The sequence below is a fragment of the Nerophis ophidion genome, unplaced genomic scaffold, assembly GCF_033978795.1.
Source record: "Nerophis ophidion isolate RoL-2023_Sa unplaced genomic scaffold, RoL_Noph_v1.0 HiC_scaffold_300, whole genome shotgun sequence".
Lineage (NCBI taxonomy): Eukaryota > Metazoa > Chordata > Actinopteri > Syngnathiformes > Syngnathidae > Nerophis > Nerophis ophidion.
Window position 1 is genome coordinate 47,161 of NW_026907222.1, and position 16,431 is coordinate 63,591.

Below are 16,431 nucleotides of genomic sequence, written 5' to 3' on the forward strand. Positions count from 1 at the left end.
TGGATGACGCAATAGAATCCATCCTTAGCAATAGATCATTAGTCATTCCTCTTGGAGAAAGGCTCAATGGCGCCTAGTACCCATTGAAAACAGAGCTAGCTTGACCACCACACGGTAGCCGGACGTGACATCCCATTTCTTGTAGTTGAAAGAAATATGCGTACAGTTTATAATTGACCGTGTGCTATTAATTTCTCTTTTCTCACCATCTCTCCTGTGCTGACAGCCCATCACACTACTACTCGAGACAGTGGCAGCCAAGGATATGTCCTGCTTGATAGCAGGGTACTGCCGAGTGTTTGTCGACCCCACTGTCAACATTTTCCCCTGGATGAAGCACAAAGTGTCTGTCGAAGAAGGTACACAAAACAATGTTACACAGGTACATCTACAAAAAAAAAAAATTGAATACAGTCAAACCTGCTGACAGCAATCGCTAAAAGGAAACGGCAAAAGTGGCCACACAGGTTGTCATGACGATTTTACACGATGAACATTGTGGAAGAAAGCGAAAAACAATTCATATGATACCTAAAGAAGCACTCGGACGGCTTTGACGTCCACTAAACCTTATCTCCAAATACAAATAAATGATTTTGAAAATCCTGAATCCAGAAGGTTATCCAAATCAACACGCAAAATATGTTCTTTATTCCATTTGTGGCTGTAGAAGTTGCTTCCGAGCAGTTCCACTGTAGACACGGCACAGGAGCCAAGCGTGCAGTTTTAACAAAGTTTTATTGTGCGTAGATTTTTTGTTTGTCAAGGGTCTTTCTCCGGTAGAACGTGACTTATCAATCACGTCCGTATTGTCTCTTCTCCCCTGCTCTCGGCCGCTTACTGTTAAAGACAACAGATGATTAGACTAACACGTACCACCTGTGAAATCCAATCACCTGTCAGCTGTGTCCCGCCGTCAGCGCATGCTCCTCCCCCATCCGATGGTGCTCATCCTAAGCACCATGGACAGAGGCGGTGACCTTTGTTCCTTCAGGCGTGCTGACCACACCTTCCCCCTCAGTGGCATTTCCTTAAAGTTTTATCAATTTTCACCCATAACTTTTGGACTTACTCTGTTACATACCAGACTAACCACAACCGAACCCTAAATTCCACATAAGTTCCATTCATTAACCGTTGTAAAGCCAATACTCCAGTCAATATCTACCAGTCAACTTGCACCTGCAAGAAATATTGTTTGAAATTCAATATAATACACTGTACCCCAAACAACTACTGTTTAATGAAGTACCGTATTTTTCGGATTATAAGTCGCTCCGGTGTATACAGTACGTCTCACCTGCCGAAAATGCATAATAAAGAAGGAAAAAAACATATGTAGGTCGCACTGGAGTATAAGTTGCATTATTTTGGGAAATGTATTTGATAAAATGCAACACCAAGAATAGACATTTGAAAGGCAATTTAAAATAAATAAAGAATAGTGAACAACAGGCTGAATAAGTGTACGTTATATGAGGCATCAATAACCAACTGAGAAGGTTAACGTAACATATTATGGTAAGAGTCATTCAAATAACTATAACATATAGAACATGCTATACCTTTACCAAACAATCTCTCACTCCTAATCGATAAATCCCATGAAATCTTCTTCCTCGATGTCGCTTCTAAACAACTCTGGCAACTCTTGTCGTTTTCTGCTGCATATTTCTCTACGTCCAGCTTGTAATCTGCAGTACATGATTTCCTTTTCGGTGCCATTTTTGTTCTGCCCTTCTCAGTTTTTATAAGTTACCGCCAACGTTGAAATGATCCATTTTAATAGCTACGGCAGTAGCATAGAGCAGTTAGCATCCCATGACCCTCACCCGGCGAATTCTTATTGGTTGACGTGTGTGTGATGATTAATGTCATTTTCTTCGTCTCTTCCGCGAACGAGATAAATAATATTATTTGATATTTTACGGTAATGTGTTAATAATTTCACACATAAATCGCACCCTCTGCCATACTATGAAAAAAACTGCGATTTATAATCTGAAAAATACGGTAATGGAAATGACAGCGTTACCTTGGAGAGAGGACTTCTGCAGATTCTTCTGTGGGTTTCTTTTCCATTTGTTAAACACTAGGAAGTGTTATTATTATGTATGCTTCACACAGACGTCTACGAGTGACAGAATGAATGTATAAACGTGGACCCCGACTTAAACAAATTGAAAAACTTATTCGGGTGTTACCATTTAGTTGTCAATTGTACGGATTATGTACTGTACTGTGCAATCTACTAATAAAAGTTTCAATCAATCAATCATACATAAACTGTAGGCATAAGACCAAGTGAGCAAGGGTAATGCTCAATCATCCAGTTTGTAGTCAAGACACTAAACAAACTGAAACTCTTTGGGCACACCAGCAGCAGCTTCTCTATATTTTTATGGAGCCGTATTTTCCAGATTTTTTCTCAAAACCCGGTGCGCCTAATGTAAGTAATACGTTTGGTTGAGCTTGCCCACCTCCAAGCAATGTTATTGGTACATGGCTTAATGATAAGTGTGACAAACCACATTTACTGTTAACATCTGCTTACTTTCTCTTTCAACATGTTCTATCTACACTTCTGTTCAAATGAAATGATCACTTATTCTTCTGTTGTTTGATACTTTACATTAATTTCGGATGATACCACACATTTGGGTATCAATCCGATACCATGTAGTTACAGGATCATACATTGGTCATATTCATAGTCCTCATGTGTCCAGGGATGTATTTCCTGAGTTTACAAACATAATATAAATAAATAAAAAAAACGAAAGAAGATGTTGTTATGCCAAAAAATATCGACTAGATACGCTCCTGTACTTGGTATCATTACAGTAGATGTTAGGTGTAGATCCACCAATGGTGTTTATTTACATTTTGACAGTGAGCTAAGGTGTGTAGTGAAGCATGTTTAGTGATTCCTCTTCCAGCAGGGATGATATTTGTAAGAAACTTACTTCATTTGTCGGCATGAGGCGAGGATTACCCATGTCTTAAAGCACCTCTTCCTGAGGGAGTTTCAGTGTTATAACTTCACCTTTACCTTTAGTTTTTAAGCCAAAATGCGTCCGTTCTCCCTTTTCCGTCTACACACTGTCGCTGTTTCTAAGTACTCCGTGTGTGTGTGTGCTGAACATGCTCGTCCGCTTGTAAACCAGCACTGACAGGACGGGAGCCCGGGGGGTGGCATACCGGTACTTTTCAGAGGCGGTACAGTACCGAATAAGTATTGCGGTACTACTATACTAGTACCGATATACCGTACAACCCTACATGGTATTCTAATTTTTTTAGATGTACAGTACCTGTATACATCTCACTACTGTCACACATACAGTTGCCATTAGTAATGCTGTCTTTTTCAATAAAAACATACTCAAAAGTCATGTTTTCATGGACATCTCTGTTCACAGGCTATGTGTCGCGTTGTTGCAGTGACTCTGACAACTCATCCGACTTAGACATGGAGCCGCTTGTCACCCGCTTGCCTCGTGACGGAAAACGTCCACGTGTCAGATCCTCGGCGGATAGGGAGGGAAGGCACAGGCCGGTAAAGAACGTCCGGAAAAACAAATCAGACAGGGAAAACAGAAACAACGTCTGTGAAGACAAGAGACAAAAAACGCTAAACAACGCTGACACAGAAATGGATCTGAATGATAGAATGAAAGAGTGCAAGGAAGAAGACAAACAGCTCAAGCTGGAGACAAAAGCCCAGAATTGTGGACGTATACAGATCGATGCGACAAGTAAAGATTGTGGGAAACTCCAATATGAGGCACGAGAATCCAAGACAGAAAGTGCAGTTACTGAGGACCAAGCGTCTCTGTCAGACTCCTGTGTCATCACCAGCCCTTCCAGTGACTCCTTTGACTTACTGGAGGAAGACAACTTGATTCCATGTTCGTCTTCCTCCATCCATCCCAGTGGTTCAACACCAAGTCATGCCCAGACATCTTCATCTCTTGAGCTTCACCCTTACACTCAGACCTACTCTGAGGATCACCCACTTGTTCCTCCTCCAGCTCACTTCCATCGTCTTCTTGGCTTGACGTCTTACAGTAGCGATAATGACGGACGCAGCCCAACTTCTGACAACGGAGTTGAACCCCGACCCCTTCAACCTGTCTCCCCTTTTTCTGACGGTCACCGTACCAGTTACTCAACCAGTTCCTTCTCAGACAATGGCACCATCTGTTTCGCTGAGCTATCGCGCATTGCAGACCTTCTCCCGAGTCCTCCTGAGGCAAGCGAGGACGAACAGGAGAACATGAAGAGGACAAATATGCTGACTGACAACATGGATGAGGCTTTGAGAAGAATATGTGAAGGAGGAAACCGTAGTTTTCAGCAAGACCCACATTCACCTTCCTTGACATCCGCCTCCTCCAACTCTGACTTTGTGTTTAACTTTGACCAAAGCGACGCACGCTGTTACTACAAACTCTGCTCCAACATCACCCCTGACAGTGCTTGCAAACTTTCCCAACCTGTGACTGACACTCGGAGAGGAGATAAAATGGAGGGAGATCAAGCTGAAGCAGGTCGACTGCAACCCCTTACCATTCTTCTGCCACCACCTGGCTTTGAAGACAGTAGTAGCTCCGATGAGGAGTTCTTTGATGCCAGGGATCGCCTCACCTCACCTGAAAATCCAACCTCTGGGGCAGTGCCTACAGGTGATACTACTAGAGTAAAGTATTCAAAGTACAAAAACCCAAAACCAGTGAAGTTACACTAGAAAAACTATACACTGTAACCACTAGGCCACCTACTCAGTGGCCTAGTGGTTAGAGTGTCTGCCCTAAGATCTGTAGGTTGTGAGTTCAAACCCCAGCCGAGTCATACGAAAGACTCCAAAAATGGGATCCATTACCTCCCTGCTTGGAACTCAGCATCAAGGGTTGGAATTGGGGGTTAAATCACCAAAATGATTCTGGGCCCAATGCTCCCCTCACCTCCCAGTGGGTGATCAAGGGGATGGGTCAGATTCAGAGGACAAATTTCACCACACCTAGTGTGTGTGACAATCATTGGTACTTTAACTTAACTTAACTTTAACTTAAGTTGCCACGGTGTGTAAACGGTAAAAACAAACAGAATACAATGATTTGCAAATTATTTTCAACCTATATTCAATTGAATACACAATATACTTAATGTTCGAACTGGAAAACTTAGTAATTTTTTTGCAAATATTAGCTCATTTGGAATTTGATGCCTGCAACATGTTTGTAAAGATAGTTGAGGAATGCTCATCAAACACTAATTCGGAACATCCCACAGGTGAACAGGCTAATTGGGAACAGGTGGGTGCCATGATTGGGTATCAAAGCAGCGTCCATGAAATGCTCAGTCATTCACACACAAGGATGGGGCGAGGGTAACTACTTTGTGAACAAATGTGTGAGCAAACGGTTTAAGAACAACATTTCTAAACCAGCTATTGCAAGGAATTGAGGTATTTCACCATCTACGGTCCGTAATATTATCAAAAGGTTCAGAGAATCTGGAGAATTCCCCCTATAAAGTATTTTTGCTCGTAAGCGGAAACATTGAACACCCGTGATCTTTGATCTCTCAGGCGGTACTGCATCAAAAAGCAACATCAGTGTGTAAAGAATATCACCACATGGGCTTAGGAACACTTTAGAAAACCACTGTCAGTAACTACAGTTCGTCGCTACATTTGTAAGTGCAAGTTAAAACTCTACTAAGCAGAGTGAAAGCCATTCATCAACAACACCCAGAAATGTCGCCGGCTAAGCTGGGCCTGAGCTCATATAAGATGGACTGATGCAAAGTGGAAAAGTGTTCTGTGGTCTGACAAGTCCACATTTTAAATGGTGGACGCCGTGTCCTCCGGACCAAAGAGGAAAATAACCATCCGGACTGTTATAGGTGCACAGTTTAAAAGCCAGCATCTGTGATGGTATGGGGGTGTATTAGTGCCCAAGGCAAGGGTAACTTACACATCTGTGAAGGCACCATTATTGCTAAAAAAAGGTACATACAGGTTTTGAAGCAACATATGTTGCCATCCAAGCAACGTATTTTTCATGGACGCCCCTGCTTATGTCAGCAAAACAATACCAAGCCACATTCTGCACGTGTTTCTCAGTTCGAACATTAAATATATTGTCTTTGCAGTCGATTCAATTAAATATAAGTTGAAAAGGATTTGCAAATCATTGATTTCTGTTTCTATTTACACAACGCGCCAACTTCACTGGTTTTGGGTTTTCTAGTTCAGGTGTCCAAAGTGAGACCTTACAATGTTTTTCACTTCAGATAGCTGAGCATATCCTCCCTAAGAACTGAGGGGTGAAAGTATCTTAAAGGGGAACTGCACTTTTTTCTTTAATTTTCTTCATTTAAAAGTAATGGAATTTGATCCGGCGCTCTAAAAAACATCCAAAAATTGGGTGCAAACAAGCATCTTTTCATGTCTTTCTTGTGATCTCCAGGACTAAGTTGAATATCAAAGCTGGCCAATTTCCCGCTTATAATAACAATGTCGCTAATGATTGGCTAATATGCAGGCAGTATTGTTTTTAGATGGCTTTACGGGCACAACTGAAGACTCCTGTTATCATCCGTTGCCCGGCTCATGTTTTTTTCTGTTACTTTGACTACCTCAGTTCTGTTTGCAGCTCCCCTGGTTTTGTGTTTTGGTTTCCATGGGTGCTGATTAGTTTCATCTGCCTCTGATTAGTGTTCCGGACGGTCACCTGCTCCTGTGCACTAATCAGAGAGCTACATGTTATTTTCTTTCGCCACACACTGTCTGGCTGTTTTATTTGCTTCTATGCAACGAGTTACGTCATCTACTCATTTAATTCCTTATGCGAAGCAGTTTCACCTGCCTCTGATTAATGTTCTGGACGCTTCCCTGCTCCTGGGCACGAATCAGAGAGCTACATATTCCTGTCTTTCACCAAATGCTGTCTTATTTGCTTCTATGCAACAAGTTACGTTGTCTGCTCATTTAATTCCTTATGCTAATCAGTTTCACCCGCCTCTGATTAGTGTTCCGGACGCTCACCTGCTCCTGGGCACTAATCAGAGAGCTTCATATTCCTGAATTTTGTGACACGCCGACTTATTTGCTCCTATGCAACAAGTTACGTCGTTTACTCATTTAATTCCTTCTGCTAAGCAGTTTCACCTGCCTCTGATTAGTGTTCCGGTCGCTCACCTGCTCTTCAGCACTAATCAGAGAGCTACATATTCCTGTCTTTCACCACACACTGTCTGGCTGTCTTATTCCTGTTTTTTTTTTTTAGAGCTTAAACGGCTAGCAATTTCGAATTGTACCAAACATCCTCACAATACAAAGGTTTTGGGTTCGATGCTGGCATCGGGATCCGTCTGTGTGGAGTTTGCATGTTCTCCCCGTGACTGCGTGGGTTCCCTCACCTCCAAAGACATGCGCCCGGGTTTAGGTTGATTGGCAACACTAAATCGGCCCTAGTGAATTAATTTTAGTGTGAATGTTGTCTATCTGTGTTGCCCCTGTGATGGGGTTGGTGACTTGTCCAGGGTGTACCCCGCCTTGCGCCTGTGTGCAGCTGGCATGGACTCTAATACCCCCCGCACCCTCATATGGGACAAGCGGTAGAAAAGGGATGGAGGGATTTTTTAATTAGACAGTTTTTCTGCTGTCGTATCAATTCTAAACTAGTTTTTCCATTTTGAATTGCAGAGAAACATATTAAAACATATGCATTTATGTTTTAAAGTCAGTCAAAATGTTTAAGTGTGCAACATCCCACGTCTTTGATTTTAGTACTATTTGTTCCACTTGGTTTGTGGCATACCCCCCATCGTTTTACTTTAAGCAGTAAGGTGTCCCGGCTCCTTATTGGTAGTTGCCAATCATTACATTAGTCGGCAGTATTACAGTACTTTGACTGGTCCATCGAGCCATCAATTTTCTACCGCTTGTCCCTTTCGGGGTCGCAGGGGGTCCTTGAGCCTATCTCAGCTGCATGCAGGCGGAAGGCGGTGTACACCCTGGACAGGTCGCCACCTCATCACAGGGCCATCACAGATAGACAGACAACATTCACACACTAGGGCCAATTTAGTATTGCCAATAATCCTATCCCCAGGTGCATGTCTTTGGGGGTGGTAGGAAGCTGGAGTACCCGAAGGAAACCCACATCGTCCAAACCCCAAACAGAAAGATCCCGAGCCCAGGATCGAACCCAGGACCTTCGTATTGTGAGGCACATGCACTAACCCCTACTGCAGTTTGACTGGTTGTGTCTTGTTAACATTGAAGACTAAATGATTTGCTGCCATCTAGTGGTTGATATCAACTAATGCATGATCAGTACACAATATGACAGCTCTCTCCTTCACATTTTTGCTTGGTTTTGGCACACAAACACTATTTAAAGATATTTTTGATATTACTATGATTCCACCAACCATCCATCCACTAATCAATCATAATTTACAATTATGCTATAATTGTTAAATCTAGTTATTTGAAATGTTGTCTGTCTATCTGTGCTGGCCCTGTGATGAGGTGGCGACTTGTCCAGGGTGTACCCCGCCTTCCGCCCGATTGCAGCTGAGATAGGCTCCAGCACCCCCCGCGACACCGAAAGGGATAAGCAGTAGAAAATGGATGGACGAATATAATAAAAATGACTTATTTTGTCACAGCTACGTGTTTGAGTGCTCAATGTGCATGACGACTTTGTACAGAGTCAGTATACAGATATTAGAAACGGTAAATTGATGTATTCCTCTATATTGATTACTTTTTTTTCCTTTATAGATGATTGTGGTGAGATTTTCAGCACGCTCAGTCTTGGTGACTTCAGAGTCTCTGTACCAGATGCAAACAAGAAAGAGAGACAAGGGAACAAGGAAGTTGGATCCAGAAAAAGAGATGGTTCACATTATCCTTTGATGAAAAAAGCTCACACCTACAAAATATCCCATCCGGATCCTAATGTAGCATCAGTGCAGGATTTGTTCTGTTCTAGGTTGAGTAAAAACCTTATGGCAGAATCGGGTTCTTATGAACCTTCAGAACAAACACTAAATCTTAGTCCTACTGAGTCCTACCCTCTGAGTTACTCTGAAGGGGAACCAGCACAGCTTGAGTCGAAACCTATTCTGCTCACTAATGGACCACGCTGTTTGACTAATATTGTACCCGGTGACCAAACGGAAGACCCTCTGGCCCCCACCAGGAACAGGAAACAAGAAATGGAGATGGAACCTGAGGCAATGGAATCCAAATCTGTCTCAGACGCACTTAAGACATTAAATATATCCATCAATGTTGTGCGATACCGAGTTGACCCGGATGGAAGGGAGAGTGTTGATTGTAGAAGTGATGGAAAGGAAGAAGGGGGTTACCAGGACGGAATGAAGGAAAGAAAATCCGAAGATGAGACAGAGCCATTTGTGACACTCGAAGATAACACATCGGCAGAGTTGAATGCAAAGAGTGTCAACCTTACTGCTCAAAACACACAAACCCAGGTTCAGGACTTAGTGCCTTCATCATGTTCAACGCCATCCCCTCTTCCTCCAGAGCTGGTTCGTCCCGGATTACAAAGTCACAGTACAGGGACATCCAGCAAGATATTCTCATTCAACTCTGATGAACAATTAAATTCAGTCAACAACTCTCAGTTAAATTCAGAAATGACAAGCAACGGAGGTGAAGCTACCGTTGCGGTTTGTTCTGTGAGTAATACCAGTGGTGAGGTTACAAAGAGCACCGATTCTGATAAAGCTCTTGAAGCTGATGAAGTAATGGATGCCTCTATTGGGAAATATGTTGACACAGATGATCGGAGGACTCTAAAGAGCAGGAGCATAAGTGTGCATCCATCTACAGGAAGTACATCTCAAATGAGAAGTGAATGCCCTAAAAATACCATCGCTGAAAAGTCCACAATTTGTGCTCAATCTGAATACACCCACACTGTCAACTCCATCACAGCAAAGCTTGGCGCTGCAATAAGTGATGGTTCTCCACGATTTAATTCAGGGCCTGGATTGATAACTGAAGGTTCGAATGCTTTATATGTGACTCAAACTGTGCATGAAACCAGAGAAGAATCCTATTCAGGTAATTGTTCACTTCAAACTAACACCGCCATGATTTACAATCTTGCCAAAGGGTCCCCGTCACCGACTCATTTCCTCTATCAGTCCTGTTCCCCAAGCATCATGGGCCGTTTGTCCGCCTCCAGACTTAGAGGAACTATTCAAAAGTTGCCCATGTTTTTATCACACTCTAAAGAATCTCTTAACCAAAATGGGTTGGAGAATGAGGCCCAATGTTCTGTGAACAATGGCATCATGCACAAAATGGTTGATGCTAATGATGTCCTGAAAATCAAAGATACAATAGAGGCAGTGGAGTCTGACGATTCAGATACTGTTACTGGATCAGATCAAGAGGGGGAGTTTTCTGTTGATACAGCCAACAACTCTGACTTAGTACCAGAAGGGACAGAAACACGAGAGATGTTGGCTGATGATGTTACAATATCCTTGCCCGTCCAGAATGAACCTCAACCACAACAAAGAAATTCCCTATTGCTGCTCGAATCCAACGATACACCAGGACCAATAACACAGCCTCCAGGTTCCATAATGGTAAGCCTTCCAGGTCTGACAATGCCCACACCTGGTCCTGTAAAAGACGCCCCAAGATCAAATATTGAAGGTACAATTCCAACTGAAAGTATTCCAGTTTATAAACTAAGGTCTCAGATAACCAACACCCCTCCTCAAAACCTAAATGGGCTGGAAAAAATGCATGGTCAGTCACAAAAAGAACAAATACGTGACACACCAGACCTAATAGGTCAACATAGGCCCCCAGAACAGAACATGGACTCATTGCGCCCACTCTCTTCTGCCGGTGAGAACCCAGAGGTATCATCAAAGGAAGGGACTACTTTAAACTTGAAACATGAGATAGGGTGCACTTCTATACTGACCTCTAGGTGTGAGTCAGTAGTGGAGGGGTTGAACAAGGATGCATGTGGTTGTTCAACTATCTACACCGACTGCTTTAGCAGGGAGGGCAGCTTTGATGAGGAGATGACCATCTACGAGTTCTCATGCAAAGGCAGTAGTGTGACCCCAAGTTCCAGGTTAGATCCTCTCATGACTGATCCTTCCGTTTCATATCTTCCGACATCCTCTTCTGCTCACCCTGCCTCATTTCCACCCACCATTCTGTTCTCCCCGCCAACGTCTGAGCTCGGTCCCCTCCTCTCACCACTCATTGACGTTTGTGCGCACTCTAAAACACAAAAAGACGCTATCAATCAACTAGGAAACCAACGTTACCCCAAACCACCCACTGGATTCCAAGTTCTCTGTGCGGATGTAGACAAGCTCTTTTCTGTCTTGGAAAAAACTGGTGTTGACCGTTCTGTTGACGGTCTAAGAGGTCACCATCCAAGGGATACTTGTGCATCCCACTTCACAGAGAACAAGCAGGTACTCCAAACTGAAGCAAGGCGGCTCACCACATGCTGCCAAAAGGTGGTGGGTGTTGACCAAAATCCTGAGGAAATGCTCAGTTCGTTGGCGGACAGTTTTCGTACCTTGGTGGAGTTAGCGGGCATATGCATGTGGTTTTCTGGTTGCGACAGATGTGAGCGGAGGAATGCCGAAGCTGTCGCGGGTCTGGTGGATGTTGCTCGCTCTTTCAGGGACTTGTGTCTGGCAGCAGAGCGTGCCGGCAGCAATCGTAGCTGCCATGACCTGAGCACCAAGCTGCTAGCTAAACAATGCACCGCACTCACTGCCTCCGTTTTCTGCCTCACTCAGGTCTTCCGTACTCTCACAGAACTGTGAAGGAGGGACAGCCTGTGGTGCAAAATCTCAGCTGGCATGTCGATGGAGTGGTAATGTGCATGTGTTTACCGGCTATTAACACGTGCAAGACCAATTTGGTCCATCCAGTAACCAAACTGCAAGTTGCTTAAGCAAGCCTGCTTGAATGTATCGTGTATGATGTTCAGCAAATGTTAGAGTTAAGAACGTTACGACGACGTCGGCACGAAATGTGGAATCAAAGAAAATATCGTAATGTAAATGTTATTGTTTACAGACTGAGTCTCAGGAGTTTTGGCTTGCGACAGTGGTGAGCCTTTAGTTTCTGTTCCGAAGTTTAAAATAGAACATTAAACAATACCATTAATTATTTACAAAATATTGCATCCCGTATTTTTTGGAGTATAAGTCGCACCTGCCGAAAATGCATAATAAAGAAGAAAAACATCATATATAAGTCGCACTGGAGTATAAGTCGCATTTTGGGGGTAAATTTATTTGATAAAATCCAACACCAAGAATAGACATTTGAAAGGCAATTTAAAATAAATAAAGAATAGTGAACAATAGAGTGAATAAGTGTACGTTATATGAGGCATAAATAAGCAACTGAGAAGGTGGCTGCTATGTTAACCTAACATATTATGGTAAGAGTCATTCAAACAACTATAACATATAGAACAGTGGTTCTTAACCTTGTTGGGGGTACCGAACCCCACCAATTTCATATACGCGTTCACCGAACCCTTCTTTAGTAAAACGAAAAAAAAAAAATATATATATATATATATATATATATTTTTTTTTTTTTTTCCATATACAAGAAAAAGCTATATGTTTTTTACTGGTGCACAAGATGAACCATGCATGAACATCACCTTGTTCAAAGAACAAAACCAACACAGTGCATGAACTCACTCCGATTGAAACAAGTTGAGAAACGTATTTGGGTGTTACCATTTAGTGGTCAACTGTACGGAATATGTACTAAACTGTGTAAACCAGGGGTCACCAACCTTTTTGAAACATAGAGCTACTTCTTGGGTACTGATTAATGCGAAGGGCTACCAGTTTGATACACACTTAAATAAATTGCCAGAAATAACCAATTTCCTCAATTTACCTTTAATGAATAAATCTACATATATATATAAAAAAAAATTGGTATTTCTGTCTGTCATTCCGTCGAAAGGAATTAAGAGGAAAAACTAGCTAATTCGAATCTTTTTGAAAAAATTAAAAAAATAATTTATAGAACATCATTAGTAATTTTTATAGATTAAGATTAATTTTAGAATTTTGATGACATGTTTTAAATCCAATCTGCACTTTGTTAGAATATATAACAAATTGGACCAAGCTATATTTCTAACAAAGACAATCAAAATTTCTTCTAGATTTTCTAGACATTTTTCTTAAAAGAAATTCAAAACACTTTGAAATAAGATTAAATTTGATTCTACAGCTTTTCACGATTTACCAGAATAATATTTTTCAATTGTAATCATGATAAGTTTGAATAAAAAATTCACAAATATTCTTCGTCGAAAAAACAGAAGCTAAAATGAAGAATTAAATTAAAACGTATTTATTATTCTTTACAATAATAACAGAAAAATACTTGAACATTGATTTAAATTGTCAGGAAAGAAGAGGAAGGAATTTAAAAGGTAAAAAGGTTTAAAAATCATTTTTAAGGTTGTATTTTTTCTCTAAAATTGTCTTTCTGAAAGTTATAAGAAGCAAAGTCAAAAAAATAAAATAATTTATTTAAACAAGTGAAGACCAAGTCTTTAAAATATTTTCTTGGATTTTCAAATTCTATTTGAGTTTTGTCTCTTAGAATTAAAAATGTCGAGCAAAGCGAAACCAGCTTGCTAGTAAATAAATACAATTGAAAAAATACAGGCAGCTCACTGGTAAGTGCTGCTATTTGAGCTATTTTTAGAACAGGCCAGCGGGTGACTCATTTGGTCCTTACGGGCTACCTGGTGACCCCTGGTGTAAACTGTACTGTTTCATATAATGTATTCTCTTCCTTTTCAATCTGCTAGTAAAAGTTTCAAATCGATCAATCCAACAACCTGCAAATCAGATGGAAAATTAGAGGGAACATTGTTTGGGGGTATCCATAATACGCTGGTAGGGAGAACTTTTTATTTACATGATAAGTCGAATGCGCCGAACCCCTGAGGTCGACTCACCGAACCCCCTAGAGTTCGATCGAACCCAGGTTAAGAACCACTGATATAGAACATGCTATACCTTTACCAAACAATCTGTCACTCCTAATCGATAAATCCTATGAAATCTTATACGTCTAGTCTCTTACGTGAATGAGCTAAATAATATTATTTGATATTTTACGGTAATTTCACACATAAGTCGCTCCCGAGAATAAGTCGCACCCCCCGGCCAAACTATGAAAAAAAACTGCGACTTATAGTCCGAAAAATACGGTAACTGTTTTTTTAGGATCGCAGAAGGTTTGGTTCAATGCTTTATTTTCTACTGTAGCGCTGCTTATCTATTTTTTATGAAAACTTTTAGTGATGACTTCTGAAATATTATTTTTACAAAAGAAAGAAAAAAAAAGACTAGCGTTGCAAAACGAAGGTTGTTTGCAATTTAGCAAACGTCGCCTATGCAAACACATTCCCCGTATTTTCTTCACGTTTGGTCTGATTGAGGAAAGACTGATGCCGTGAGTTCAGTAGTTCTCGTTTTCTTCTACCTCCAGCTGTGGTTGTTACTCTAAACCATTCATCTTTTTTTGTCAATTGACTTGCACTTTGTGGGCAAGTGTAACAGATTTATGATCTCAATTGCTTACTGTCTTACTACTGTTCTTGTTTGATGTCATTTTATGTAATTTAATACATTTACAGATTATGTAATGTGACTATTTTGCAAATTGTATTATTCTAAGTTCAGTACTGTGATTTCCTATATTTTTTATGGTCATTGAACGTCACATGTCACAGCAGATATCGAGACTGAGACCCGTGTGAGTCGTCAGTCTGTTGTCTTCCACGTGACGCTAAGTTGTGCTCTCTGGCGCTCCGTCAAATAGCTTTCAGCTAACTCATGGGTGTCAAACTCTGGCCCGCGCCGTGTAATTTCATATGCATCGCATACTTGCTCAACAGCCATACAGGTCACACTGAGGGTGGCCTTATTAACAACTTTAACACTGTTATACCACACTGTGAACCCACACCAAACAAGAATGACAAACACATTTCGGGAGAACATCCGCACCGTAACACAACAGAACAAATACCCAGAACCCCTTGCAGCACTAACTCTTCCGGGGCGCTACAATATACACCCCCGCTACCAACAAAACTCGATTTTGCATGTCACTATAAAGTTATAAAAGCCTTGCTTGTTCAATATTCAATGCAAAACTTGTTTGGGTCCCTATTAAAACGTTAAGTTTTTCAACTGGTTCGCTGCTTTGTTCAGTTTAGAATTTTGGTCCACTCTGTATTTGAGTTTGACACCCCTGAGCTAACTTATTAGCAGGCTACTTAGCTGTAGGCCTAAAAGAGAGATACCATATTTTCTTGAATAGCCGCCGGGCATGTAATATGTGCCTGCCTTGAATTACTGCCAGGTAAAAGTTGCTCCCCAAATTTATAAGCGCATGCTTACTTTTACCGCCGGGTCAAATTCGTGACGTCGCGAGTCACGCTTCCCCTGCCGTCATTTTCAAAATGGTGGAGGAGTTTTTCTTTTATTTCACTATGTGTAAACCAGGGGTCTTGTTCCACAGCCATACAGAACACACTGATGGTTGTGATATAAAACAACTTTAACACTCTTACTAATATGCGCCACACTCTGTGAACCCACACCAAACAAGAAGTGAAGTGAATTATATTTATATAGCGCTTTTCTCTAGTGACTCAAAGCGCTTTACATAGTGAAACCCAATATGTAAGTTACATTTAAACCAGTGTGGGTGGCACTGGGAGCAGGTGGGTAAAGTGTCTTGCCCAAGGACACAACGACAGTGACTAGGATGGCGGAAGCGGGAATCGAACCTGCAACCCTCAAGTTGCTGGCACGGGCACTCTACTAACCGAGCTATGCCGCCCCAAGAATAACAAACACATTTCTGGAGAACATTGGCTCTGTAACACATTATAAACGCAACATAAGAATTACCCAGAATTCCAATGCATCCATGACTCTTGGCTATATTATACACCCGCTAGCACCAACCCCCCCCACCCCCCTCTCCGTGCGTCGGTTGAGGTGGGCGGGGTTGGGGGCGCGTGTATAATATAGGCAAGAGTCATGGATGCATTGGAATTCTGGGTAATTCTTATGTTGTGTTTATAATGTTACAGAGCCAATGTTCTCCAGAAATTTGTTTGTTATTCTTGTTTGGTGTGGGTTCACAGAGTGTGGCGCATATTAGTAGGAGTGTTAAAGTTGTTTATATCACAACCTTCAGTGTAAAAGGTATGGCTGTTGACCAAGTATGCATTGCAATCTCGTATGAGAAGTAGCAAAATGCATGCGTCCTACTGGCACGCAGATAGCCTGGCGTAAAGGTGGGCGCGATGACATGTTGTAGAACAG

General features: G+C 41.7%; 1 protein-coding gene across 1 annotated transcript in view; it reads left to right on the plus strand.

Annotated features, from left to right (window-relative positions):
• The window catches only part of LOC133547969 (uncharacterized), a gene marked incomplete at its 5' end in the record, with an annotated part of 59,646 nt that extends 43,654 nt beyond the window's left edge, over window positions 1–15,992 (plus strand). Inside the window, 3 exons of the mRNA XM_061893427.1 lie at window positions 227–359; window positions 3,423–4,688; window positions 8,801–15,992. Coding sequence (XP_061749411.1) covers window positions 227–359; window positions 3,423–4,688; window positions 8,801–11,859 — 4,458 coding nt within the window. The remainder of the gene's footprint in view (window positions 1–226; window positions 360–3,422; window positions 4,689–8,800) is intronic.
• Window positions 15,993–16,431: the final 439 nt, after the last annotated feature.